Source organism: Pan troglodytes, chromosome 2, assembly GCF_028858775.2.
Source record: "Pan troglodytes isolate AG18354 chromosome 2, NHGRI_mPanTro3-v2.0_pri, whole genome shotgun sequence".
NCBI lineage: Eukaryota > Metazoa > Chordata > Mammalia > Primates > Hominidae > Pan > Pan troglodytes.
In genome coordinates this window covers 55,385,392-55,413,296 of record NC_086015.1, presented here as the reverse complement: position 1 = coordinate 55,413,296, position 27,905 = coordinate 55,385,392, and the positions used below count along the sequence as shown (strand labels likewise).

Sequence of the window (27,905 nt, the reverse complement as noted above, 5' to 3'; positions counted from 1 at the left end):
TTCTGGTTGGGATGGCCTTCCTAAGCTAACCTGCTGTACTCGGAAACCTCACTGACCCCAAAGCCCAGCAGGATCCTTCCTGTGGTGGGGGTGTTTTGGCTTTGGCTGAGTCGGCCCAGAGAATGGCCCATCTTCTCAGCTTAGATGGCTGTTGCTGTGGCCCTTGAGCAGAGTCTGAGACCAGGGACTATCGGGGGACCCGCTGGAGGTCTTCTTACCATGCAGCAGGCTTCGGGGAGGCACTGGGGGGGCCAGGATGTGCCCCATATGGGCAGACAGGAAGGGCTGGGCCTCTTGGGCTCCGCTATCCAGACTCCAGCTGCTGGGGGCTGCTGGCACAGCTGAAGGGTGGAAACAGATGGCATGAAGGGAGGTTACTTCTTGAGCCACCCTCTGGGAGAAGTACAGCTTGTGGCTTCTCCAGTGTGCACCACGTATCCAGCACACAGGTGGGGCATGCCAGCACCTGGAACTAAAAACGCTGGCCAAGCAAGGCACTGTGGCCCACAGGGGAGAGTGGCCAGGGATTGAAGCTGCTTAAGAGGAGGGCAACAGAGTGAGTTTATGTCTAAAGAGTATTCAGGATGAGATAGCTGAATGTGCAGCAAGGAGTGAATGCCTGCAGCCTCTGGGATCTGCCAGGAGGAGAAGAGAAAACAGGACAGAAGAGTAGAGATGAGAATGAGAGAATACAGAGAGAGCACAGGACATAGAGCTCCTTGCCAAAGTCTAGAGTCAGCTCTCCTACTGCCCAGGCTCAGTGGGAAAAGCAGGGAGCAAGGACAGGTACCTGTTGGAAGAAACTGCAGCCCAGATCCAGCTGGACCCACTGCTTCCTAACAGGAGGAGGGAGGGCTGTGGAGCTGATGAGTACCCTTTGGCGTCTACAGAACCCCAGTTCCTAGCACCCACATGCCATGGATGCAGGGGTACAGTGGGCCCAGGAAAAAGGGAAGCACAGAGTGCCCTTCTGTGTTAAAGAAGGAGTCCACTGCCAGAATACTGTCCCCTCAGCCACAGTTGGGATGACAGACTTTTCAGGAGGAGAGAGGAATGATGGCTGGACCTTGGGGTCTGAGGGTGCCACTCTGCAGAAGCAGCAGTGGACATGTGAATTCTTTTGGCCAGCTCCTCCTAGAGAACAAATACCAGCAAAAAGAAATATGTCCTTTCTCTGTTGGAGCCAGGCAACTCTCCCCTTTGGGCTATTAGCAGCAGAGAAGCGGCTCACAATCCAGGTGCTGTCACTGGATTTGTTCTAAGGCCGTGGTAGCTACATTGAGCCTGAGTGGCTGAGGTTTGGTTTCTTCCTGGCCTAGACACAGAGATGGGAATTTCAGGGCATAATGGGAGCTGACAGGCTTTGGAAGGGAAGGAGCTAGAGTCTGTCCTTTGAAAAGGATGTGGCCAGAGGGGCTGGGCCCCCTCAGCTGTCCAGGGATAAGACTGTGACATCCATCATCCTCTTCTTCCTCATTGTGCAGGAACTGGCGTGCGCTTGCAGCAGAACACAGGGTAAAACTCCACTGTCTAAACAGCCTCAGTTCTGAGAATTGCCCCGTCTCCTGGTATGGTTGATAGCTGGCGGCAGGAAGGAGGGGTGTGCCAGTGATTGAGTTGCAGGCAAGACACTTAGCTGTTGCCTGAAAGGAGGAAAGAATTCTGCATCTGATGAGCATCAGGTGGATTTCACCAAATAGCTTCCTTAGAGAACCTGAGCCATCCCAAGAACAGGCCCACTCACCCATGCTCTCTACAAGATGCAGCATGAGCTTCTTGGTGCTGAGGCTCCCTGTACCTTCCCCTCTCTGCCAAAAAAATCACCTTCTCCATAAAAAGCCACCAAAGAAATATCAGGGAATAGGAAGCTTAGAAATGGGTCTGGGCGGCTTCCCTAAAGGGGTTCTGACAGCCCAGGATCTCAGATGCACACCTAGCCCTGGAAGAATTATGGGGTGCAGATGTTCACCCACAAGGGCTCAAAGGAGCTCTAGGGCAGGAAGGCTATGGGAGAAGAAGGCTTACAGGGCTGTAATGGTTTACAAAAGGGTGCCTGCCTGAGTGACTCCATATAAACCAGAAGCCATCAAGTTTGCCCTGCAGCCTGATGTCTGTGAGCAGTGGGGCCAGTAGACCTTTGCCATGTAGCATAAATGCACTGGGGCTAGAGGGAAGGCTAATACAGAATGACTTATCCTAGGAAAAGAGGGGTGATCCCAACTGTATCCTGTCGCCTCCCTCCCTCACCATTAACAACTGTCCAGCACTGGCCTGAGGCCGCCAGTGCATAGCCCATGGTCCTGAAGGCAGGCTCACCTGATCTGGGAGTCACTGGATGGCAAAAAGAGATACCTGTAAGTGAGAGATATAGTCCTCATGGGACTCAGAACCCTGACAGACAAGAGAATGATGACAAGTATGTATAGTTCCTGCCCTGGAGGATCCAGGTAGAGACTTAGGGAGCTACGCTCTGGCCTGTGTGTTGCCACTGGGCAAATGTCTGATTAGCTGCCTTCTAAATGCTGGCCTTGTGGTACGGATATGCTTGCTCTGGGCTCAGCCTCTGTTCTGAGACAACCCTCCTTTCCTTCCACACCTAGGGGTGGGCATGTCCAGCTCCTTGATGTAGTCGTAGTCTGGCCTTGGCCTGAGGCCTGAAGCGCTAATGTGTCTGGTTGGGGTAGGGTCCTGGTCTGGCCACCAGCACCTGTTTGAGCTCTAAGCCTGTCTAGACTCTTGGCTACTTCTGACGTTGCTCTGCATCTCAGCTGAAGAAATGCCACTGTGGATTCTGGCCCTCCAGGCGAAAAGGGCACTCTGTTTTGGGTCACAGGTGCAGAAGTCCAAGAAGCTGCATGTTTTCGGGATATACGACCTTGAAGCTATGAAGGCATCTTCAGCCAGTCTCCAGGCCCTTTGTGGTGGGGCACCCAGCTTCAGTGCCCATCAGAGTTTTGTCTCTTTAAAGAGGACACAGAGGTATGTCCTCCATGATGAGCAAAGGCGGAGCATAACAGTGGGGACAGCACATAGCACTCGATGAACAGATACGATGATAACGTGATGATGACAGCTTTGGAGGGACATGTTCTGATGGAATAGGGGATGACAGGTTGTATTGGTGGGAACTGAGTGTGCCCTAAACTCCAATAGATGGAGCAGCTAGGCAGAGAACCTGTGAGGAGAGGGGCGGATATGAGGCCAGGTTCTGGGTGGCAGGAAGGCTCAGCACTTAGTATTACTCTCTGTTAAAATTAACTCAGATCTCCGTGTCTGAGGTCTGAGTCTGCTTCTTCCATCGGCTTGCAGAAGCAGAACACAGGGTAAAATGCCCACTCTCTAAACAGCCACAGGTCTAAGGAGGATTGCTCAGTCTCACAGTATGGTTGGTGGCCTTGCAATAAAAGATGGATTCACAGCAGCTGCTGGCCAGAGTGGCTACAGGAGGACCGGACTCCTTTGGGGCACCCTGGGCTTCACTTGGAGAAGCCTGTCTTTGGGAAATAGCATGTCTTTCCCCTTCCTCTTGGGGCTTGTTTGGCCACGGCCTGTTCTGAGCTCCAAGGAAAGATCCCTGAGGGCCCAAGCTGTGAGGGACCAAAGGGGCCACAAGGCCTGCTGAATTCTGGGGGTGGCTGGGAGGAGTCTAGGGAAGTAGTTTTCTACAGTTTGCACACAGAAGCCCAAGTTTCCATAAAGGTGGGCTCAGGGCAGGAGGCAGTTGGGACCTCTTTGAGGGTCCCTGAGGAAGGAGGGATACAGGATATAAACCTTAGCATCAAGCCAGACATGGGTTAAATAGTGAGCACAAGAACTGGTCAGAATTCTGGACAGACAGACAGACCTGAGTGTTGAAGTATGGCTTAGCCCTGGCCAGCTGGTACTCAGGGACAAGAGTCAGACACTCAGGATGGGGACAGACATGGGGGGAAGGCCACCTGGGCAACAATACCTTTTTCAGCCACAGACAGATTGGGATCACTGCAGGGTTTGCAGGCTCCGACCACTTGCTGGAACAGGGCTCGCTGGAAATTCGGCGGCTGAAGGAAGGAGATAAACATTACAGAGAGTGAAAACAACCAATTATATCTTGGGAGGCAGTGTTGTGGGCCACGAGAGACAGGACACTACAAGATCAGACAGGGAAAACAAAGCAGTGGCACAGCTCACACTTGAGATATACTGAGACCCCCAGGCCAGCCCTAGGAAAGACTGTCCAGGGTGTCTGGTTCTCAGTGCTTCTATACACAATATTTGCGATACCATCCTCCAGTATCTGGCTAGGACCCAGCTGTCTTATGTAGGGCCCAAGAAACAGAACATAGCTACCTGGGAGCATCTGTTTGCATCCTTTTGTCTGGCCAGAGAGATCCCCACTTCCCCATGAGCACTGACAGGTTTAGCCTCCTGGAGAGGCCCTGCACAGGCCCATGCTAGCACCGAAGGCAGAGGAAAGGACAGTATCAAGCCTAGAGTCACAGACAGGACTTGCTGTTTTAATGGGCAGCTGCCAAGCAGATCCCATCCCTCTACCTGGCAGAGCCAATCAGGCACAGGGAGGTACCACTAAGAAACTCCTGGCATTCTGAGGCTAGGTAATGGTCACTGAGAGGTGACTTTTATGGACCCTGATAGAAGGGCAGGGACAGACTGCCCAAGGGAGGCAGTTAATCCCTACAGCTTCTTGTTCAAGGTCCCCAGGCAGAGCATTTGGAGAGCTGTGCAAATGGCATGTAGAACAGCCCCAGCAGGTAGTGAGGGACTTCAGTTGGATGGATGAATAAAAGAGGCAGAGTTTGCTCCAGTGAGGATGCCCCACAAATAGGGAGGAAGAACATCTTCCAGATCAATGTGTCCACCACTGCCTTCTCAGAACAGGCTGCAAAGAACCAATTACCTTTGCTAGACTGTTTAGGGATGAGGAGACCAGGATCTGGCGGGAAGGACAGATAGCTACATGAGCAATGCTGGTTCCAGTGGTGGTTCCTGCCACCATTCTACTCACGCCTACACTCTGTCTGGATTGCTGGTCCTCAGGTTCACTGCACTCCACATCCAGAAGCCCAGCGGCCTTTTGCGGGATCTTACAGCGGAATGAGAGAGGCATGTAGGACAATGCAGAAGGCCCCGCAAATGCAAGGAGGGAAGCACAGGCTAACACACTTGCAGCAGAGGACAGTCAGTGTGGTGGGTCTATTACCTGTCCGTTCTCCAGGATGGCTGCTGGATACATGGCACTGCTTGGGCGGTCCCGGTATGTGGGCAGCAACAACATCATTTCACGGGCATGGCGGTACTTATCTGGCAGAGAGGGAGAGCCTGTAACCAAGTGAGAACAATCAAGCACAGATGACAAGCCACAGATGGAGGGTCCAGCAGTCAAGCATCCTCAGGACTAGGGAACCAGGGTAGGTGTCCCTTGCAGTTAGGGTGAGGTTGAACTCAGCAAGCACAGGAGGAATGAAGCAGAGTCTGGTTGTTAGATGGTGGCAGTGGCTGCACCTCATGTCCCAGCCAAGGCTGACATATAGCAGGCTGGTGAGATGCAGATCCGCTGACAGAGCCCCCACCATGCTCAGAAGCAGAGGGTGAGGAGAGTTAAGAACTGGAGCAGGGTGGCTAGGGGCTCCCTGCATCCAGCACTATCAGGAAATGGGTGTGGCCTGTATGCTGGGCTCTCCTGGGGTCCAGGCATGGGAACAGGCCAGCTTGCAATGGAGACACTCACACAGAGACAGAGACACTCAGATAATATAGCCACACTGTTATTACTTGACATACTGTGTCTTTACGCACTTACCTTCTCCTGACACCACTGGCCCTGTTCTCACCTGGCTCCCTACCAACTTTTCTCAGAGGCTTCTCCCTTCCAGATTCTAGGTCCCAGCACCTGGCCTCTGCCTTCCTGCCAGTCCTACTGCAGCCCTAGAGCCAGGCTGGCTGGGGGCCAGGGCTCTGCACACAGGTTGCTCTCCGGGGTTTTGCTCTGTGACACTTGCCCTTCCGTGAACTCAGGGTTCATGGAACTAATGTGGAAATTATGGGGCTTTAACTCAGGCTCTTTAGTTGACTTGATTCATGTTCTACTCCTGTGAGGCCTCTGCAGTGATTTCCCCTAGTCTGAGAGACTGTTATGGGGGCCACACCATGCCACATGTGGTGTGACTCAGTCCCCATGGATTCAGGCCATAGCCGTAGGTCCAGGAACTTGTCAACCCATGGTCCTTAAGAAGATCTTCCACAGAAGCAATAAGAGTAACTTGCTGGCTTTCCTGGGGGAATGGGTAATTTGGAAGGCCCTCCAAATGTGCTCATTGTACCAGATACCAGCATATCCATGAGAAACCACTGGGGGAATCGGAGCCCTCACAGGAGGATCACCTGGATCCCAAGCCTCTGCCTGGCTCTATTGGTTGAAACCCCTCTCTGGGGTGTCCTCTGAGTGAAGTTGGGTAGTTTAGACCAACCCATGGGCTCCAGCTGAATCTGCAGCTGGGGTCAATCTGCAGCTCCTAGAGGCTCTGTGTCTCTGGAACTCAGGGTCTCTGGGGCTTTCCTTTGAGTGTGCAGTGCCAGCACTGTCAGGACACAGCTAAAAATACGTCTTCTTCAGCCAGCTTGCCAAAGAAGTCCTTGAGAAATTCCTCTTGCATTCATTTCAGTCCAAGAAGATGAGGCTAAAATACTTTGAAGAAGTCAGCGTAATAAATACCAGTAATGTAACTTTTTCCACAGTTGGTCTGAGTGATCCTGTTTGTAGAACCTCAGGGCTGGCTTTAAGACCCAGTCATTAAAAAATGTCCTTTCACTTGTAAGAGAATGACTAAAATATGATTTTCTAAACTCGACCTGAATTGCTATTTTGTGATTTTACTGGTTTCTATGTTCTCTTTTAGAACCTGTACTCTTAGGCAACCTCAAGAAGATGGCTATGTAAAGAGAAATGAAAAAAGCACCTATTCTCACTGACCGATATAGTGCTTTCCCAGCAAGAAACTCTCAGAATGCTTCCTGAGCATTGCAGCCCACAGCTCTAGACAGGACTACTCTCTGTTCAGTATGCACCGGAAAACACACGGCACCTTTAGACCAACTCAGTAACATCAAACCCATATCTAATGCCCATTCCACACCAAGCATGTGATTGGAACCTTGTATACTGTCTTGCTCAGGTTGTCCGTGGTCTCTTACCTCATGGAGCTCACAGCCTGGCTCATAAAGAAAACCCCACATCTGCATACTCAATATCCTGATCCATGTGAGGGGCCTTGCAGGCCATTCCTCTCAGACATTTCCAAAGCAACAGGAATCACAGCAGTGTCCATGGGTATGGCAAGGAAGACCAATGGTCTCATGACCACTCTTGGGAGTGGGGGAAGTAACCCCAATGCAAAGGCTTCCCTCAAGATCACCTTTACGAAAGCTTTCCCCTCCCTGGTAATACCAAACACAAACTTCAAACAGAGTGGACTGTTTCCTCCCTTCTTTGCCCAGAGTGTATCTACTACAACATCTATGACATACATTTGAAAGTATCAGTCTTTCTCTATGATGCCATGTCACACAGACCCTTCTATTTTGTCTCCCAGGGCCTAACACTGTGCTTGATAGATGTAGGACCTGCACCTTTCTCCAGATGAGCCTGCACATGGATGGTATGGAAGTTGTGGTCTAGAAGGGACTTGCTTTCTTTCTTACTGCCTCTGATCTTGTCACTGTTCTCTTTGGGCCCAGTTCTGTTTAACCATTTTGTTTATTTTTGCACTTAATGTTTACCCCCAAAAGGGAAGGGGCTTCTCTCAGCCTTCCTCTGTGTGATATTCTGGAGTTTGGCCATTGTGACAGCTCATCTCCAAAAATGGTGACCATCAACACCTTCTGTCCCAAAACACACACACCATTCCTTACAACATGAGGTGTAATCTCATTCCTCTTTCTGGTATCTGGGTTGACATTAGTGACTTGAGGAGACTAGAAACGTGGGGACTTCCTGGGACATCCAAGGCTGGGTAAAAAGGAGCCTTGAGGCTTCTTCCTGGGTCTCTTGGAATGCTTTCTCTGGGGAAAATCAGCTGCCATGCTGTGAGAAGCCTAAGTCACATGGAAAGGTCATATGTAGGAGCTCAAGTTGACAGCCCCAGTCGCACCCCGAGCTGACCACCAGCATCAATTGCCAGCCATGTATGTGAGCCATCTCGAATATCTAGCCCAGCTGAGCTTTTAGATGATTCCAGCCAGTGACATCTGACACCAAGTGAGAATTGCTCAGTGAGCCCTGTAAACCCACAGAATAAGAGATGATAATAGATTGTTTTAAGAAGTTTTGGGGGTGGCTTATTATGCAGCAACAGATAACCAAGCCATTTGAAGTAAAAATGAGTTATTTCCAAACAAGGAGAAGATAATTTCTCTCTATTCAGCACTGACATAGTGTACCACCTGCCCCCATGGCAAGAGCCATGCAGGTTCCTCACTGAGCATTCAGTAAAAGCTTGATAAGTGAATAAATCAGTCAACGGCTGGAAGGAAAAGGTGGTAACCGCCAGCCTGTGAGGTCCCCAAGAGCAGGGCCTGCTTATTCCTCCTCTTTCTTCTTTTCAGGACACTAAGTATCTGGAACAGCCTAGAGGAAGTGTCTGACCAATGTCAGAGTGCATTTGAGTTCAAATGTCCATCCTTGGTTGCCTTCTGTGTTTATCAATCATCATGATTCAGAGATCTGTCCTCAGCAAGAATACCAGATAAAGTCTTAGATATGTCAGAACATATCTTAGAGACGCTTTAGGTTAGGGAAAAAAACAAAACCAGAAGGGATTACAGAAACTGTTTCTGCAGCTCTATTCAGGACTATTTACCTGAAGACACTATAAATGCCAACCTCGACTGTGGCACTCATGGCTCAGGGTTTCTTTTCTTTTTATTCCCAAGGCCGTCTTTCAGTGTGCCTTCTTGATAACACATATCACTGTTCCTTCTCTATGTCTGCAGCTTTCACATACTGACAAATCTTCAGCATGCACCAATCTTTTGGTTCATTTGTCCTATTTAGTACTAGAAATGTCTGCTTTCAAATGCTGGCTCCCCTTTTCTGACCTCAGAGTCCATGCTAGGGAGGCAATATGGGCAGTGGAATGGGCATGAGAGTGAGGGCTGGTGAGTGTAAAGATCTGTGCCCCAAACTTAGCTTGGCTGTGAACTGGCTAGGTGGCCTTAATTCCCTTGCCCTGGAAATGAGGGCTTGGTCTGAATACTTCAGGTGAAGTCTGACTGTGCCTGCTGCAACCTTACTCCACTTCCCTCTACAATCTGCCAAGGCTTTTCCCAGGTGGTCACTGCATCTTTTCACTGTGCCATACAGCAATCACTCCTACTGTGGGCTTCTCTCCATCACTCCTACTGTGGGCTTCATGGGTTTGTGTGCTTTAGAGAGCTTCTTTTCTTAATGACTTCCCATGTCATACATTTGTGCTATTACACCAATCAGACGTAGATTTTCACTTAGTCCCATATTTCTTGGAGGCTTTGTTCATTTCTTTTTACTCTTTTTTCTCTAAACTTCTCTTTTCGCTTCATTTTCATTCATTTGATCTTCAATCACTGATACCCTTTCTTCCAGTTGATCGAATCGGCTACTGAAGTTTGTGCATGCATCACGTCATTCTCATGCCATGGTTTTCAGCTCCATCAGGTCATTTAAGGACTTCTCTACACTGTTTATTCTAGTTAGCCATTCATCTACTCTTTTTTCAAGGTTTTTAGCTTCTTTGCAATGGGTTCAAACATCCTCCTTTAGCTCGGATAAGTTTGTCATTACCGATCATCTGAAGCCTTCTCTCAACTTGTCAAAGTCATTCTCCATCCAGCTTTGTTCCATTGCTGGCGAGGAGCTGCGTTCCTTTGGAGGAGAAGTGCTCTGATTTTTAGAATTTTCAGCTTTTCTGCTTCGGTTTCTCCCCATCTTTGTGGTTTTATCTACCTTTGGTCTTTGATAATGGTGATGTACAGATGGGGTTTTTGTGTGCATGTCCTTTCTGTTTGTTAGTTTTCCTTCTAACAGTCAGGACCCTCAGCTGCAGGTCTGTTGGAGTTTGATGGAGGTCCACTCCAGACCCTGTTTGCCTGGGTATCAACAGTGGACGCTGCAGAACAGCAAATGTTGCTTTCTGATCCTTCACTCTGGAAGCTTTGTCTCAGAGGGGCACCCTGCCATATGAGGTGTCAGTTGCCCCCTACTGGGAGGTGCCTCCCAGTTAGGCTCCTGAGGGTTCAGGGACCCACTTGAGGAGGCAGTCTGTCCGTTCTCAGATCTTAAACTCCATGCTGGGAGAACCACTACTCTCTTCAAAGCTGTCAGACAGGGACGTTTAAGTCTGCAGAAGTTTCTGCTGCCTTTTGTTCAGCTATGCCCTGCCCCCAGAGGTGGAGGCTATAGAGGCAGGCAGCCCTCCTTGAGCTGCGGTGGGCTCCACCCAGTTAGAGCTTCCCAGCCGCTTTGTTTACCTACTCAAGCCTCAGCAATGGCGGATGCCCCTCCCACAGCCTCACTGCCTCCTTGCAGTTCAATCTCAGACTGCTGTGCTAGCAGTGAGAGAGGCTCCATGGGTGTGGGATCCCCTGAGTCATGGGCAGGATATAATCTCCTGGTGAGCCCTTTGCTAAGGCCATTGGAAAAGTGCAGTATTAGGGTGGGAGTGTCCCGATTTTCCAGGTACCATCTGTCACGGCTTCCCTTTGCTAGGAAAGGTAACTCCCCGACCCCTTGCATTTCCTGGGTGAGGCGATGCCCCGCCCTGCTCCATGGGCTGCACCCAGTGTCTGACAAGCCCCTGTGAAATGAACCCAGTACCTCAGTTGGAAATGCAGAAATCACCTGTCTTCTGTGTCAGTCACACTGGGAGCTGCAGACTGGTTGTGTTCCTATTCATGATGGGGAGAATGGAACCAAATTGGAAAACACTCTTCAGGATATTATCCAGGAGAACTTCCCCAACCTACCGAGGCAGGCCAACATTCAAATTCAGGAAATACAGAGAACACCACAAAGATATTCCTCAAGAAGAGCAACTCCAAGACACATAATTGTCAGATTCACCAAAGTTGAAATGAAGGAAAAAATGTTGAGGGCCACCAGAGAGAAAGGTCAGGTTACCCACAAAGGGAAGCCCATCAGACTAACAGCAGATCTCTCAGCAGAAACTCTACAAGCCAGAAGAGAGTGGGGGCCAATATTCAACATTCTTAAAGAAAAGAATTTTTAACCCAGAATTTCATATCCAGCCAAACTAAGCTTCATAACTGAAGGAGAAATAAAATCCTTTACAGACAAACAAATGCTGAGAGATTTTGTCACCACCAGGCCTACCTTACAAGAGCTCCTGAAGGAAGCACTAAACATGGAAAGGAACAACCAGTACCAGCCACTGCAAAAACATGCCAAATTGTAAACACCATCGATGCTACAAAGAAACTGCATCAACTAACGAGCAAAATAACCAGCTAACATCATAATGACAGGATCAAATTCACACATAACAATATTAACCTTAAATGTAAATGGGCTAACTGCTCCAATTAAAAGACACAGACTGGCAAATTGGATAAAGAGTCAAGACCCATCAGTGTGTTGTATTCAGGAGACCCATCTCACATGCAGAAACACACATAGGCTCAAAAGAAAGGGATGGAGGAAGATCTACCAAGCAAATGGAAAACAAAAAAAAAGCAGGGGTTGCAATCCTCGTCTCTGATAAAACAGACTTTAAACCAACAAAGATCAAAAGAGATAAAGAAGGCCATTACGTAATGGTAAAGGGATCAATTCAACAAGAAGAGCTAACTATCCTAAATATATATGCATCCAATACAGGAGCACCCAGATTCATAAAGCAAGTCCTTAGAGACCTACAAATAGACTTAGACCCCCACACAATAACAATGGGAGACTTTAACAGCCCACTGTTAATACTAGACAGATCAATGAGACAGAAAGTTAACAAGAATATCCAGGAATTGAATTCAGCTCTGCACCAAACAGACCTAATAGACATCTACAGAACTCTCCATCCCAAATCAACAGAATATACATTCTTCTCAGCACCACACCACACCTATTCCAAAATTGACCACATAATTGGAAGTAAAGCACTCCTCAGGAAATGTAAACGAACAGAAATTATAACAAATGGTGTCTCAGACCACAGTGCAATCAAACTAGAACTCAGGATTAAGAAACTCACTCAAAACCACTCAACTACATGGAAACTGAACAACCTGCTCCTGAATGACTACTGGGTACATAACGAAATGAAGGCAGAAATAAAGATATTCTTTGAAACCAATGAGAACAAAGACACAACATACCAGAATCTCTGGGACACATTTAAAGCAGTGTGTAGAAGGAAATTTATAGCACCAAATACCCACAAGAGAAAGCAGGAAAGATCTAAAATTGACACCCTAACATCACAATTAAAAGAACTAGAGAAGCAAGAGCAAACACATTCAAAAGCTAGCAGAAGGCAAGAAATAACTAAGATCAGAGCAGAACTGAAGGAGATAGAGACACAAAAAACCCTTCAAAAAATCAATGAATCCAGGAGCTGGTTTTTTTTGAAAAGATAAACGAAATTGATAGACCGCTAGCAAGACTAATAAAGAAGAAAAGAGAGAAGAATCAAATAGATGCAATAAAAAATGATAAAGGGGATATCACCACTGATCCCACAGAAATACAAACTACCATCAGAGAATACTATAAACACCTCTATGCAAATAAACTAGAAAATCTAGAAGAAATGGATAAATTCCTGGACACATACACCCTCCCAAGACTAAACCAGGAAGAAGTTGAATCCCTCAATAGACCAATAACTGGTTCTGAAATTGAGGCAATAATTAATAGCCTCCCAACCAAAAAAAGTCCAAGACCAGATGGATTCACAGCCGAATTCTACCAGAGGTACAAAGAGGAGCTGGTACCATTCCTTCTGAAACAATTCCAATCAAAAGAAAAAGAGGGAATCCTCCCTAATTCATTTTATGAGGCCAACATCATCCTGATAACAAAGGCTGGCAGAGACACAACAAAAAAAGAGAATTTTACACCAATATCCCTGATGAACATCGATGCAAAAATCCTCAATAAAATACTGGCAAACTGAATCCAGCAGCACATCAAAAAGCTTATCCACCACAATCAAGTGAGCTTCATCCCTGGGATGCAAGGCTGGTTCAACATATGCAGATCAATAAACGTAATCCATCATATAAACAGAACCAAAGACAAAAACCACATGATTATCTCAATAGATGCAGAAAAGGCCTTTGACAAAATTCAACAGCCCTTCATGCTAAAAACTCTCAATAAATTAGGTATTGATGGGACATATCTCAAAATAATAAGAGCTACTTATGACAAACCCACAGCCAATATCATACTGAATGGACAAAAACTGGAAGCATTCCCTTTGAACACTGGCACAGGACAGGGATGCCCTCTCTCACCACTCCTATTCAACATAGTGTTGGAAGTTCTGGCCAGGGCAATCAGGCAGGAGAAAGAAATAAAGGGTATTCAATTAGGAAAAGAGGAAGTCAAATTGTCCCTGTTTGCAGATGACATGATTATATATTTAGAAAACCCCACTGTCTCAGCCCAAAATCTCCTTAAGCTAATAAGCAACTTCAGCAAAGTCTCAGGATACAAAATCAATGTGCAAAAATCACAAGCATTCCTATACACCAATAACAGACAAACATAGAGCCAAATCAGGAGTGAACTCCCATTCACGATTGCTTCAAAGAGAATAAAATACCTAGGAATCCAACTAATAAGGGATGTGAAGGACCTCTTCAAGGAAAACTACAAACCACTGCTCAACAAAATAAAAGAGGACACAAACAAATGGAAGTTCCAACATTCCATGCTCATGGATAGGAAGAATCAGTATCGTGAAAATGGCCATACTGCCAAGGTAATTTATAGATTCAATGCCATCCCCATCAAGCTACCAATAACTTTCTTCACAGAATTGGAAAAAACTACTTTAAAGTTCATATGGAACCAAAAAAGAGCCTGCATTGCCAAGACAATCCTAAGCAAAAAGAACAAAGCTGGAGGCATCATACTATCTGGCTTCAAACTATACTACAAGGCTACAGTAACCAAAACAGCATGGTACTGGTACCAAAACAGATATATAGACCAATGGAACAGAATAGAACCCTCAAAAATAATACCACACATCTACAACCATCTGATCTTTGACAAACCTGACAAAAACAAGCAATGGGGAAAGATTCCCTATTTAATAAATGGTGCTGGGAAAACTGGCTAGCCATATGTAGAAAGCCGAAACTGGATCCCTTCCTTACACCTCGTACAAAAATTAATTTAAGATGGATTAAAGACTTAAATGTTAGCCTAAAACCATAAAAACCCTAGAAGAAAACCTAGGCAATACCATTCAGGACATAGGCATGGGCAAGGACTTCATGACTAAAACACCAAAAGCAATGGCAACAAAAGCCAAAATTGACAAATGGGATCTAAACTAAAGAGCTTCTGCACAGCAAAAGAAACTACCATGAGAGTGAAAAGGCAACCTACAGAATGGGAGAATATTTTTACAATCTACCCATCTGACAAAAGGCTAGTATGCAGAATCTACAAAGAACTTAAACAAATTTGCAATAAAAAAATCAAACAACCCCATCAAAAAGTGGGCAAAGGATATGAACAGACACTTCTCAAAAGAAGACATTTATGCAGCCAACAGACACATGAAAAAATGCTCATCATCACTGGCCATCAGAGAAATGCAAATCAAAACCACAATGAGATACCATCTCACACCAGTTAGAATGGCAATCATTAAAAAGTCAGGAAACAACAGGTGCTGGAGAGGATGTAGAGAAATAGGAACACTTTTACACTGTTGGTGGGACTGTAAACTAGTTCAACCGTTGTGGAAGACAGTGTGGAGATTCCTCAAGGATCTAGAACTAGAAATACCATTTGACCCAGCCATCCCATTACTGGACATATACCCAAAGGATTATAAATCATGCTACTATAAAGACACATGCACATGTATGTTTACTGTGGCACTATTCACAATAGCAAAGACTTGGAACCAACCCAAGTGTCCATCAATGATAGACTGGATTAAGAAAATGTGGCACATATACACCATGGAATACTATGCTGCCATAAAAAAGGATGAGTTCACGTCCTTTGTAGGGATATAGATGAAGCTGGAATCCATCATTCTGAGCAAACTATTGCAAGGACAGAAAACCAAACACCGCATGTTCTCACTCATAGGTGAGAATTGAACAATGAGAACACTTGGACACAGGGTGGGGAACATCACACACTGGGGCCTGTTGTCAGGTGGGGGAAGCAGGGAGGGATAGCATTAGGAGATATACCTAATGTAAATGACGAGTTAACGGGTGCAGCACACCAACATGGCACATGTATACATAGTAACAAACCTGCACGTTGTGCACATGTACCATAGAACTTAAAGTATAATAAAATAAATAAATAAATTTGTGATATTTTTCTTTGGTTTCATAATAATGAGAAGAACAAAGAGACTCCCTCCTTCTGAAGCCTGGAAGCAAGAGCAAGTGACTGGCTGGCAAGCTCAGACCACTGTCACTACCCTGCAAAGCCAACCCTGGGAAGCACTAGATCCTATGTACCACAGCTAATTTCCATTCCACTGCAAATGTTTCTGTCTACAAGGACAGAATCAACTTTCACTTGGGAACTAGGATTAGAATGTGAAAAAGATGCAAAGATGCTGCCTCTCAAAGAACAATATTCATTCAACTGAACAAGAAATCAACTAATAATTGGCAAAGTAAATAGGTTTTTACAGAGCCATCTCTCCTGAGAAAGCCTTTCCCAGCTGAAGAAAAATTTTTTGGTTGCTGTTATTGTTTTAGAATAACATTTTCCAGGGTTAATTTTAGTCTCCCGATTTACTTTTCATACTTTGTCATCATGCCTGATTCCTCAAGACAAAAGACTCACTTTTGCCTAGACTTTGATCTTTGTTCTAGCAAAACTTTCAATGGGAAAGAAGTGAGCTTTCTTCTAAGCTGTGTGTCCTGTGACTGAGGTAGAAATGCAATGGCGGCACAGTGGCAGCCACTGCTCAGAGCGGAGTCTGAAGCCAGCCAGGGAAGAGGCCTGGAGGCAGGAACTCTCGAGTCCTTAGTGGTAAAAGCACAAATGAGTATTCTCTAAGTCACAGGGCTGCTCAAAGACACAGCCACAGATGAGAGGAAGCCGAGTGGCGTTGATGAAGACCTCTCTTCTCCATTCTGCAAGTAGCAGCCTGCCATCCTTACCTCGGGCACTGGAAGGGGCAGAGGTAATCATCTGGGATGGTGCTGAGTGAGTGGAACTCAGGCTGGAGGAAGAAGGGCTTGCCTGGGACGAGGACAGAACAGAGACGTTGGTGACTGAGCCTTGGTACCTGGGGTTGGGATACGCGAGCTGCAAAGGGAGAAAAATCAGCAGGATAGAGGTCTGAATGGCCAGGACTTTAGGGCTGGCACAGAGTTTGCTTTTTCATGCCCTGAGGTGTTCTGCCCCAGTGCCTTATGCTATCCCCTGAGCCCTGATGGAGGCCAGGCTAATGGCTGGGCAACTAGGGGCCACCCACACCACCCATATGGAGCAAAGTTGTTGGGCTGGCCATACTACGGTGACCATGGAGGAAGCAGGGCTAAGCCAACAGGAATGCCAGGCAAGGGGGCAATCTGGCAGAGGATCTTTCCCGTGGGATCTCCTAAAGCAACCAGGACTGAAGCTGGATTTTCTTCTTGGGAAATAAGGCCTGGGAACCGAGACTTAGGATGGTGTGTGGAGGAACGGCAGCTTTCTAGCTCTGGTGAGGGGTGTTCTGAATTCAGGAGCTAGAGAATTAGGCAGGGTTGCCAAGCCCTCAGACTAGACATTGCAACAGCAAGGTGAGTTCTGTAGGCATGGTGCCCTGGCCCACTCTCCGTGGACAGCTCTGTACCTGCATGTGGTGGTACAGGTCCTCAGGAGCATCGCCCATGGAGCCGTCACCCAGCATCACCATGTTTCCTGCTTCACTAGACGCATGTGAGGAGAGAGAGGATGATGAATGGCGGCCTGTGCCCATCAAGTTCATGGGGCTGTGAGCAAGAGTGGGAAATAGGGAGGAGTCAGGCCCATGGCAGGTGGCAGGGGGACAGTAGAGCGGAATGTGTGGAATAGTCATCCCTGGTTTCAGCTACCACCGGTTTGGAGGGTTCCATAGTCAATGCTCATACCCATCTGAGGCCTGGAGCAGTCCTGAGCTGTACCCTGCTACTCAGGAGCCCTTGGTCTGGGAGAGACAATGGTGTGGTACACTGGACAAGCCTCTACCTACAGCTACATGGCTTATGGCCACTCAGTTGCATGACATTAGCAGTTTCTCAGGAGGAATAAGAGATATGCCAAATCAGGTCAAAGACCTCAGGTCCCCCTTTCTATGGGGTATTAGTCTGGGTCAGTGCCCACCCCCCCACCCCCCTACACCATGATGGGATCTGCTCCTTGGTCAGAGGCTTCTTCCTAGTGTGGGAAGCTACCAAAATAGCCGGCTGTGAACTATCTGCGGGCCTCCTTCCACATCTGTGGCCAAAAGGCTTGTCAACAGCTCTCCTCTAGCAATACCAGGAAAGCTTCTCATTCATTTGTCCCTTATTTACTAAGTGCCCACTCTGTGCTGAGCTGCTGCTCACACTGGAAAACAAGCCTAAGTGAGGGGCTCCTCTCACTAGTCTCCTCCTCCAACCTGGCCTTCCTGGCCTAGAGGCTTTCAGTATTCTCAGTTGAGCCCAGGCAAACCAGTCTTTGATGTTCACATCACTATGCTGTTTCTTCCTTAAAACTGACTTGGTGATCCTCATTCTCCTTGGGATCAAGTCCAAAGGCCTGCATGAACAAGGCCCATTCAGAGCTGATCCTATCCCCTTTCCATGCCCTGGAATCCAGCACTCCAGCCACTTGGTTCTACTCAGAGTGCTGACCAGGCTGGCTTGTTCATATCTTGAGGCTTCTGCATGTGTCAGTCGATTTTCCTAGATCTTGCCCTATCACCCTCCTAACCCCTAGCAAACATCTACTTATCCTTCAAGACTTACCCCAAATGCCCCCTCCTCCATGTTCCCACAGTATCATGTATACACTTCTCTTACCCAGGATAGTGACTGACTGAATGCAGGGTGTGGGTCCTATGGCAGGAGCCACATAAGTGTTTGCTGTGTGCATGGGTAAGAGGGAATATGAGTATACATGAGGACTCTTTCCTCTGACCCTTGACAATTTAGACTCACCTCTCCAGAGGGAACCCTCCCCAGCCCTAAGGCCATACCTGTGCCGGTGGGTCATCTTGATGCTCTCCGGACTCATGGGGCTATGGGATGCCAGAACATTTCCCCGTGGGGTGTTGGTGCCTGAGCATGCAGGACTTAGCTTATCCAAACCTGGAAACTCCTGTTGAGAAATGAATGCCCCTTCATAGAGAGTAAAGAATAAATAAGTAACTAAGGGATGTGAGGGAATAACTGACTGGTGATCAAAAATGTAAAAGAAACAAAAAAGAATCATATGGTTGGCTGAACCTGAACTGCTGACTTCCTTTGGGCAATGCCCTCTTCACGACTAAAACACCCTCCTAACTGCACTGGAACCTAGACCAAAGGCCGTGTGCGAGGCCCCAGCTTGACTCCACAGTAAGAGAAGCACATCTGGAATAAACTGAAGCTGGTCTGAGCTCATAGGAGTGTGTTAACAGGTTTTCTCGCTACGGAATAAGTAGAACAAGATCTGGGAAGAAGGAGAGGAAGAGCTTATTATTAGTTGTCAATCGGTGGGCACCAATTACATAAGGATTGGTGTTGGGTTTTATTAGACTGCTAAATGGCCCAGCTCTTAGTGACCTGGGTTGTCTGTGACACAGTCTACGGGGAGACAGAACATAAAATCCTGATGTATGTAACTGAAAAATAGCACAGCTCTATTTTAGCTTAATTAATTCATATTAAGTATGTAGATTTCTGGGCAGACACTTCTGATCTCAAACCCTACTGGGTGACAGCATGTTTGTTTGTGTCCCTGTGTACAACTCAGAGGAAACAACTGTTAAGGTTTCCTCATGTCCTTCAAAAGCTGTAGTGAACAGGGGCCCTAAGTCCACTGGGGATATTTCTGAGCTTGGTGTGAAGAAGCACCGGGTTTTCCACCCGCTTCTTCCAAAGCATACAGAGGGCTAAAATGTATTTCTGTAGCTGGAGAAAGGCTATGTGTGCACACGGAAGAACGTGATGTATATAGGAAAGTGTTTTGTGCTTTTTGCTGCAACCCACATGGCAGAGAACCTCCTCACTGGCCAGGCTCCAGCCTGCTTGGGTCACCTGCTGTGATGGGGAAGTCTGCACACAGCAGAGACCAGTCAAACAGGCAGGAGACCCTGGAATGAGAGGTAGTGGAATGAATACCCACCAGACTCAGCGATACTGCCCAAGTTCTTAACTAAATGGACACTCCAATTTTAAGGCGGAGATGTAAAAGAGCTTCTCTGCATATTTCACCTTGAAATACCATGGGAGAATCCTAACAGAGGGAGAAATTTCAGGATCTCCAGGCTTTCCTCTGGAAAATGTGCCCCTACCTCTCAAACTACAACAAGCTTCTTTTTCTCTTTTCATGCTGTCCACACTTGTCCACACAGGCTGAGACCTGCACTGGGAGCCTGGAGGGACGGAGATGACCAGAACCTGCAGCATCCAAGAACAAAGCAGGTCCGCCCCAAATGGGTCAGGCCCACTGAGTTTAAGTAGTTCAACCTCCCTCAGGGCTCCTGTGGCCATGGTTATCCCTAGAGGGGGAATTTTTTGCTCATGACAACCTCGTGCAGCATTGAACAGCTCTACTTCTTGTCTCCCTGCCACTTCTGTCCAGTGGTCCTGGGTGATGAGAAGAGAACTTGGCTTGGGTGCCAGGTAGCAGCAGGTAATTGGGCTCATATCCCTTAAGATCTGGGAGCCAGCCTGTTTAGCAGGAAGGGATCTTTAGAAAACATTTGGAGTCAGCCCCACAGCTGAAAATGAGGTTTGGATATGTGAATAGGGGGCTCTATCCTCAGCCAGTCAGCATTTCCTCTAAGACCCTGCCAGGGAATACTGGTCCTGGAATATAAGTCCTATTTGTGTGTTTAAGTCCTTGGGCCAAACCCTACTGTGGAGGCTGAAGAGCTGGGCCAGAGTTAGGGAGACTTTCAGGAGCCTGGTCCAGCCCCAGGACCTGCTTGACTCCTTTAAGGACTGCTAGCATGAAAGTACTGCTCATCCTAGGCTATCTCAGATGTGAGCTTGGATCACGAGACATGATAGAGGAAGCTGGGAATAAGAGGGAGGGAGAGAAAGAGGGAGAAAAGGGAGTTGGGAGGAAGAGTAAAAAGAGGGAAAAGAGAACGATTAGAGGGAGGAGAAAGAATGAAGGACAGGGAGAGAGGAGGAGGAGGGAGATGGGGAGAGAAGGCTGGCTCAGGCCATGCCTATCTCTTTAGGTTCTTGGGATGAAAAACATCTCCAAAAAGATCCCTACATGTGGGCCATATACGTTAGCTCTCTTCCTTCACATATGAAAACCTGTCTACTAGCACAGTGCCCTGAAAAACGTTCCCTGCCCTTGAATCTGGCTCCTACTTTGGGAGTGAGTGAGTGGGAGGATCCTCAGCATCCTTCCCCTGGATATAGCATCCATCCTTGCCCCCTGTCCCTCTGTAGGGAGGACAGCCTCTCTCCCCCACCCCGGCCCCTGCCCAGGCTCCCTCTCTCCTATTTTCCTTTGGTTTGTGGCGTAGGTCTGGAGGAAGTGACACCTGGTTCTACTGCAGCAGGGGCAGGACAGGGATCAACTTACATGGTAGAGACTGGCCCGCATCATCTGGAACTGATCAATTAGCTTCTTATGCAGAGGCCGCATTTCTGGGTGCACAAACTTCTCATGAACTGCTAGCCCAACTCCAAGGACATGAACCTATCAGAGTCACAAACAAGGCCACTCTGTGAACCATGAGCAGCCCCTGAGAACTGCTCATCTTGTAGTGCATGGCTTTTCTCACCTGGCTGCTGGTCCCCAAGCTCTCCAAGACATACCTGCTCCTGCATAAGCTCCTTGAGCTGGGTGATCTTCTCAGCATCTCCTGGGTGCTTGTTGATGTAATCTTTATCAAAGAAGGCCTGTGAAAGGAAAGGCCAAGTCAGGAAGACTCTTCCCAGGACTACTACTTAAATGGGGCCCAGGAGACTTGAGTCCACTAATACCACCTAAAAAGCAGCCAGGCTGTCCCCTCATAGGTACATACACCAGTCTGGCCTGTTTGAACTTCTGGCAATTAGAGGTGTGTTTTTTTGTCTGAGAAGGATTGAACGTGGCCAAGCCATCTAAGTCTGGATGCTGACCCCAGTCCCTCATGGAGCCTGGATGGCCTAGGTAGGGCAGGCAGGACTGGTGGACTGGGAGTAGGGGCTAGCCTCTTATCCAGCCTACAACTCACTTCTCCTGACGGGCTGGGCTCCAAGGCTCCTCTTGGAGGGCACTTAACATCCTCCCATAATCAGGATTACAGATTACCCATCTTAGAGTTCAGAGAATAAAAATGAAGAAAAGGCCCTACCAAACTGTGCCAAAGAAATAGGGAGTGATAGGGAGCTTAGGGCCTCATTCCAGGACCATGTCAAGAGAGGGCATGTAGGGAAGGCTACCTAAGGAGACTATAACCTTGAAAAGAGAAGCCTGTGAGCCGCCTTCCCAGCCAGGCTGGCTGCATGGGTTTGGCCTGTGGCCATAGCTTACCTCCTGATAGCGTGCAATGCCTCCATTGACAGCTGCATCAATGACACCATTCAGGCACATGCTTAGCAGGTTAATGTTGCCATGCACCTGCTTGTGTTGATACTGGCTGATCAGGGAGCGTAGCTCCTGGTTCTTATTCTCAACCACTTGGATGGCATTCTCCAGAGGGCTCACCTCCACCTAGGGGCACACAGCACACAAAGTCATCCCAGAAATGATGATAACCCCTCATCATCTTCCTGAGAGCTGGGGTCTAAGATCTGTGGTATTGATTCCCCTTCCTTGTTCCTGTGAACTTGAGGCTCCCTGGACCCTTTCCACTTCTGTTGTCTGATTTATAGGCACTTGGAAGTACAGCACAGCAAATAGCGAAGAACACTAGTTCTGAAATCAGAGCACTCTGGTTTCTTGAATCTCAGAGAATAGTTTTCTCATATGTAAAGTAGGAGGCTGAAAATACCTGCTGCTCAGGGGTGTTGTATGGATTAGATAAGAGAAGGTACACAAAGATCCTAGCACAGGGTTGACCTGTGGGAGCCTTGGCCAGGCAGGTGGCCGACGCTCTCTTTTTCTTTAGTCCTTAGAGAAGGGCCCCCAGAGCTGGGGCTGATGGAGCAGTTGTGAAGCTCAGCTTCATCTGAGACATGTCTCACCAGTTCCCTCCTCTCCACTTCAAACCACCGAGAGATGCCAGGCAAGCTGTGGGTCAGGGTCAGTGTGGTACGTTCAATCCACAGGCTCTGTAGGGAGGGAACAGGCAGGTATGGGCAGTTAGGCAAGTTTTGCCACACCCTGCCTACCTGAGGGATAAAACAGTGGTGAGTTCCCAAGAAAGTTGAGCTTGCCCCTGGACTTGCTGTGTGTACTGCCCGTTTTCCTAGATTTGTTCACCTTGAATTCATTCTCCTTGTCCTTGGGGCCTTTGTGAAAAGGCCTGTCATACCGGAACTTCCTCACATTGTTGACGCGATAGAAGCTCTTGACTCGATCTGGTACCCTATCCATCTGCAGAACATCCACATAATCTGGAATGGGCGTCACTGCATAGATCTGCAAGTCTGGGCAGGAAGTGAAGGAGAAACACAGACTTGCCAGAGCTGGACCTGAGAGGCTGACCCCTGTCATCTCCTCAAAGGGGAGAAGTGCACCACAGTCCCTGCTCCTTACTGACAGCCCAGTAGGGGAGGCAGTGGCATCTCTAGGGGCAGATCAGACCCAAGCACAGTTAGGTAAATCTCTATCTGCTCTCTCCCTCTCCCTGCTCTAGTAGTTGAGTTTCATGAGCACTCAGCCAAGGTGAGATGTCAACAGCCAAGTGTTCTCTGGTGCCCCTTTAAGAAACAAAGGGAAAGAGGGGAATGCAGGCATCCACCCCATGGGAGTGAAAGAAGGCTGCAAGGGTCTGGGCTTCTCCTCTATAGGTAAAGCATATTTACTGAAGAACAACTTTTAAATAAAATACTGTTTGAAATTTTTGTGGAAAAAAAGCAGATAAGAGTCCACTTGCCCTCCCTTCTCTGAAACAAGCTTGCCATAGTCATGGCAACTGTCATGTGGTCCCCAAGGAAGCTGTGTGTGAAAGGTGAGGGGAAGGGCAGTGTTTCCATTCAGACTTCCAAGTGCCACCAAACCAAAGGAACTCCTCATCTTCTCCTGCTCCACACATCCTTGGGCCCTGCCCCAGTCCGCCTGATGAAGAGAAGGGACAACAATAGTACACATGGGAGTAGAGCAGGGCACAGCACAGGTGGTATCCCTGTGACAAGAGCCCTGATAGGACCCCAAGTCACCCTGTACAGTGATTGCTCCTGGCTGCCTGGGCAGACTCCTCATAGGGCAGGGTGAGGATTAAGCTGTTGGAAGCAGCCAGCCTGAGGGATAAAGGCCTTCCTGAAGCCCCACTGATAACTAGACCACCCACTGCTAAGGGCGCGCCACTGCTTCCTCTTTGAGGTATTAGTGCCTTGCTAAGTGTGTGCTAAGCAATGAGGACACACTCAGGTTTAGGACTATGGGATATCTAACCTGTATGGTTGGCAATGTGGTACAGGGGCAGCTGACTGGGTGGATCTCACCTCCCAGGGCCCCTGCCCTCCTCCTCCCACCCAGTATCAAAGGATACACTGGGCATCGCACTGTAGGATGGCGTCATCAGGATGGTTGGGGTGCTGCATGGCGACAGCCTGCGGAAACTCACTGAGCATCCTCTGCTGGAAGGCCTCCAGCCTCTCGTAGTCATGGCCACGGCACACGTATTCTTTGTTCTGCCACAAACAGAAGAGCACACTCTATGTATGCTTTGCTTGTAGCCCCCCACCTCCACCCTGGAGTCAGTAGCTACATATAGCACAAACATATCTTAGGAGCCTTCTCTGTATCAGGCCCTGGGACAGGCACAGGGCATTGCACTTAAGGAGGCAGAAGAAAAACAAAGCGAGAATTACACTGTGGTGTGGCAGCCCCAAGGGAAGGGTACAGGCTGCAAGAAGCTTGGAAGAAGAAGAAAAACCTTACGCAGGAAAGAGAGCAAGGTGGGAGATGGGATTTTAGAAAAAGCTATGTTAAAAAAACGTCCCGAAAGGTCCACCTAGGTCAGGCTGGTATGGTATGGTGTGAGTGGAGAAGGGCAATCTATGTGGGTACCGTGACAACCAGGGCAACAACAATCAAGACAGGAAAAGGTGGAGCTGGAAAGAAGGTGTCTGTGTAGAGAACTTGTAGAAGCAGTTGGGCAGAGGGGGCACTGCCAGCCCCTCTTGACATGTCTTCAAAGGAAGAAAGAGAGAGGCGTCACAGGGCCAGCCATATGCTTCCCGGGACAGGGTTAATCACTGGGCAGGCCTTGGAATACCCTGACCCTGACTCCAATGTTACCAAGGAGTGATTGCTATGGGTGCCACCAAATAATTTTAAATGGGGTGGGGGGGGGTGATCAAGTGTGTGATTCTGAAGGATCACTTTTATTAGTTGGGAGAAACAGTCTAATGTTGCCCAGTGCCCAGTAGGTATTCAGTAACTGTTTATTGCATTAGTAACCCTTTGGCAGCAAATTTCTTTGCAAACATGTCAGCAGAACAAATAAACATCATGCTAAGTACAGACTTCTTAAAACTTTATGTTATGTCACATTTACTTTTGGTTATGTCTCAGTTTTTCTCTTTGTGGACAAGGCACCCCCAACTCTGCTTGCTCTGCCTATGTCATAGCTGGTCATGAGTGGGTGGCTGGAGGAAGTTCCCCTGAAACCCACTGGTGATACAGTCTGCCCATCCAACTGCCTAGCCAGACCCATTTCAACAAAATGGTATCAGGCACTGCCAGCCCCTCTTGGCATGTCTTCAAAGGAAGAAAGAGAGAGAGAGGCGTCACAGGGCCAGCCATATGCTTCCTGGGACAGGGTTAATCACAGGGCAGGCCTTGGAAGACCCTGATCTTCTTGAAATAGGATTTCTGTCTCATTTTTACTTCCTCTCTCACTATGGGAGAACTTGGCTAAGGCTGGGCCATGTGTCTGTATTGTTTTTTTGTTTTTTTGAGATAAGAGTCTTACTCTCTTGCCCAGGCTGGAGTGCAGTGGTGCAATCTGGGCTCACTGCAATCTATGCCTCCCAGGTTCAAGTGATTCTCCCACTTCAGCCTCTCAAGTAACTGGGATTACAGGTATCTGGCACCATGCCTGGCTAATTTTTGTATTTTTAGCAAAGATGGGGTTTCACCATGTTGGCCAGGCTGGTCTCGAGCTCCTGACCTCAGGTGATCCACCCGCCTCAGCCTTCCAAAGTGCTCGGATTACAGGCATGAGCCACTGCGCCCTGACTGGGCCATGTGTCTGGATGAATCAGAATGGAAGGGATTCTGATTCTGATTAACGCTAGGAAGAAAGTTAAGGTCAGGAGGAGCAGGCTGGCCTCTCCAGTGGAACAGACCAGTAGTCAAAGGACAGAGATATTTCTACATCTTTTGCTTGATAAATAAAACTGACAAAGAAAGTACTTGTGAAGAACTAGCCTTTTCATATCATTCATATGTACAACCCTCATCAACGTCTGTTCATGGGTCAAATGATGAGAAATATAAATTCCCTCAAGAAGGGAGGGTTGGATGTTTTCCTGACTCTTTGCAGATTAATAGATAATCACATTTGTGAGGCGAGGCAGGCAGATGGCCCAGAGAAACCAAGCTGATAGAGCTAAAGTAATAGATGGCCTGTGCATTCAGGGATGGTAGGAGAGTAGCCTAGCCTTCTGGGGAAGGCCCAGCAGGAAGAACGCACACAGTGTTGACCTTGAGGCTGACTGTTGGTTTCATATTCACTTGGGCAAGAGCTCCAGCATCCCCACAAAAGACAGATCTGGCCCCCACTGCTTTGTACCTGGTTCTCACCATGGGCCAGGCAAAGAGCTACCTCCACTGGGACTTATTATTCTGCCACAGATGAACTGAGTAGCTGAAATAAGGGAAGGTAGCATGTGGGTTGGCTGAGGAAATTTGTATGCATGAATTATACATGCATTATGCCTCTCGTTGAGATTGCATCTTGTGTGGAGATGGGAATCGATTGATGGGTGATATTACCTAACACCTCTTGTTATTTTTCCTCCATTACCAGGGTCTTTGAAACCACATTTGAACATTTGGACTGTTACTTGTGAGCATGATGTGGATGGCTTAGATGCAGGTTTTATGCCAGGTCCTACCTGTCAGAAAGCTCCAACAACCCTGAGACACTAATGTGTCCTGTGACATGAGCATGAAAGGGTGGGAAACAGGTTGGACTACGATGGAGCACTCCTGCTTGGCAGAACAGAAACAGGGGATACCAGGGCCTGATTCTGTAATATCCAAAATAATGATGTTTTATAGTGAAATTTCATTTTTGATGTACAAATTGTGGATCTATACAGGAAGAAGAAAATGACAAGAAGGCATAATTTGAAAAGATAAAATGAGAAAAAGGCAAGTTACAAGACCAGAATCATTAATTTGTCACAGGACTTTCTGGAAATGCTTTTGGTTTCTAATTCTTGTACAATTGCTTCTACTTCTTTTGCTGACTTCCACCACTTCCATTATTCTTATATGATCTATGCTGATGGGGCTAGCAAATATGCCACTTCTAAAATGCCTGGGCTGGATGGTCACTAGAGATGAAGGAGGCCCAGTCCTCTTAAGAAAGTCTCTCTACTCATTCCTGGCTGGGCGCATTGGCTCACGCCTGTAATCCCAGCACTTTGGGAGGCCGAGGCGAGCGGATCACATAAGGTCAGGAGTTCGAGACCAGCCTGACCAACATGGAGAAACCCCGTCTCAATTAAAAAATACAAAATTAGCCAGGCGTGGTGGCGCATGCCTGTAATCCCAGCCACTCGGGAGGCTGAGGTAGGAGAATCGCTTGAACCTGGGAGGTGGAGGTTGCGGTGAGCCAAGATCGTGCCATTGTACTCCAGCCTGGGCAACAAGAGTGAAACTCTGTCTAAAAAAAAAAAAAAAAAAAAAAAAAAGTCTCTCTACTCATTCCCATTCTGCTACTAGAAACACTCCTGTGGAATAGAGTTAGAGCCTTCCTGGGGATCACAATTAGGCAGTGAGCTTGCTGTCCCTGTCATATTGCCAATGCTCACACAGATCGTTTTTCCTTCTAGCCTAGAATGATTACTGCCCAAGAAAAGTGCAAGTTGACCTGCCTTACTTCTGCAATGTGGTTACCCTGGACTCTGCAGACTAGCTTTTTTTAAAGGAGCTATTAAGCCCGGTTGACCTTTGATGTGATAACAAGCTTGTTATTGCTCATTGGCTAACCCAATTTCTCCAAGAAGACAGGATCCCAAACATATCAAAGGGAATTTTCCCAGCTACTTGCTGAGGCTTGTGGACAGTGAACTTTAGTTAAAGATATTGGAACTGGGGGTGATCAGCGATTAGCGATTAGGTCTCAACTGCTCCAGGGCCCACACATCAGGGCAGCTTCATTTAGATCATCTGAGAACACATCTCTATGGGATTCAGCCTA

The 27,905-nt window shown here is 47.7% G+C and overlaps 1 protein-coding gene across 12 annotated transcripts in view; it reads right to left on the bottom strand.

Annotated features, from left to right (window-relative positions):
• The window catches only part of DOCK3 (dedicator of cytokinesis 3), a 711,354-nt gene that overhangs the window by 4,406 nt on the left and 679,043 nt on the right, over positions 1 to 27,905 (bottom strand). For 4 of the 12 annotated variants that reach the window (XM_016941175.4, XM_016941177.4, XM_016941178.4 and 1 more), the window contains 12 exons: positions 24,018 to 24,159; positions 22,787 to 22,953; positions 22,549 to 22,635; positions 21,896 to 22,075; positions 21,196 to 21,279; positions 20,960 to 21,076; positions 18,408 to 18,529; positions 17,043 to 17,181; positions 16,366 to 16,513; positions 5,201 to 5,319; positions 3,953 to 4,040; positions 219 to 341 (listed from right to left, as the gene is read on the bottom strand). In XM_016941175.4, coding sequence (XP_016796664.1) covers positions 219 to 341; positions 3,953 to 4,040; positions 5,201 to 5,319; positions 16,366 to 16,513; positions 17,043 to 17,181; positions 18,408 to 18,529; positions 20,960 to 21,076; positions 21,196 to 21,279; positions 21,896 to 22,075; positions 22,549 to 22,635; positions 22,787 to 22,953; positions 24,018 to 24,159 — 1,516 coding nt within the window. The remainder of the gene's footprint in view (positions 1 to 218; positions 342 to 3,952; positions 4,041 to 5,200; positions 5,320 to 16,365; positions 16,514 to 17,042; positions 17,182 to 18,407; positions 18,530 to 20,959; positions 21,077 to 21,195; positions 21,280 to 21,895; positions 22,076 to 22,548; positions 22,636 to 22,786; positions 22,954 to 24,017; positions 24,160 to 27,905) is intronic. The other 8 variants (XM_016941179.4, XM_054681894.2, XM_054681895.2 and 5 more) reach the window with 6 other exon arrangements.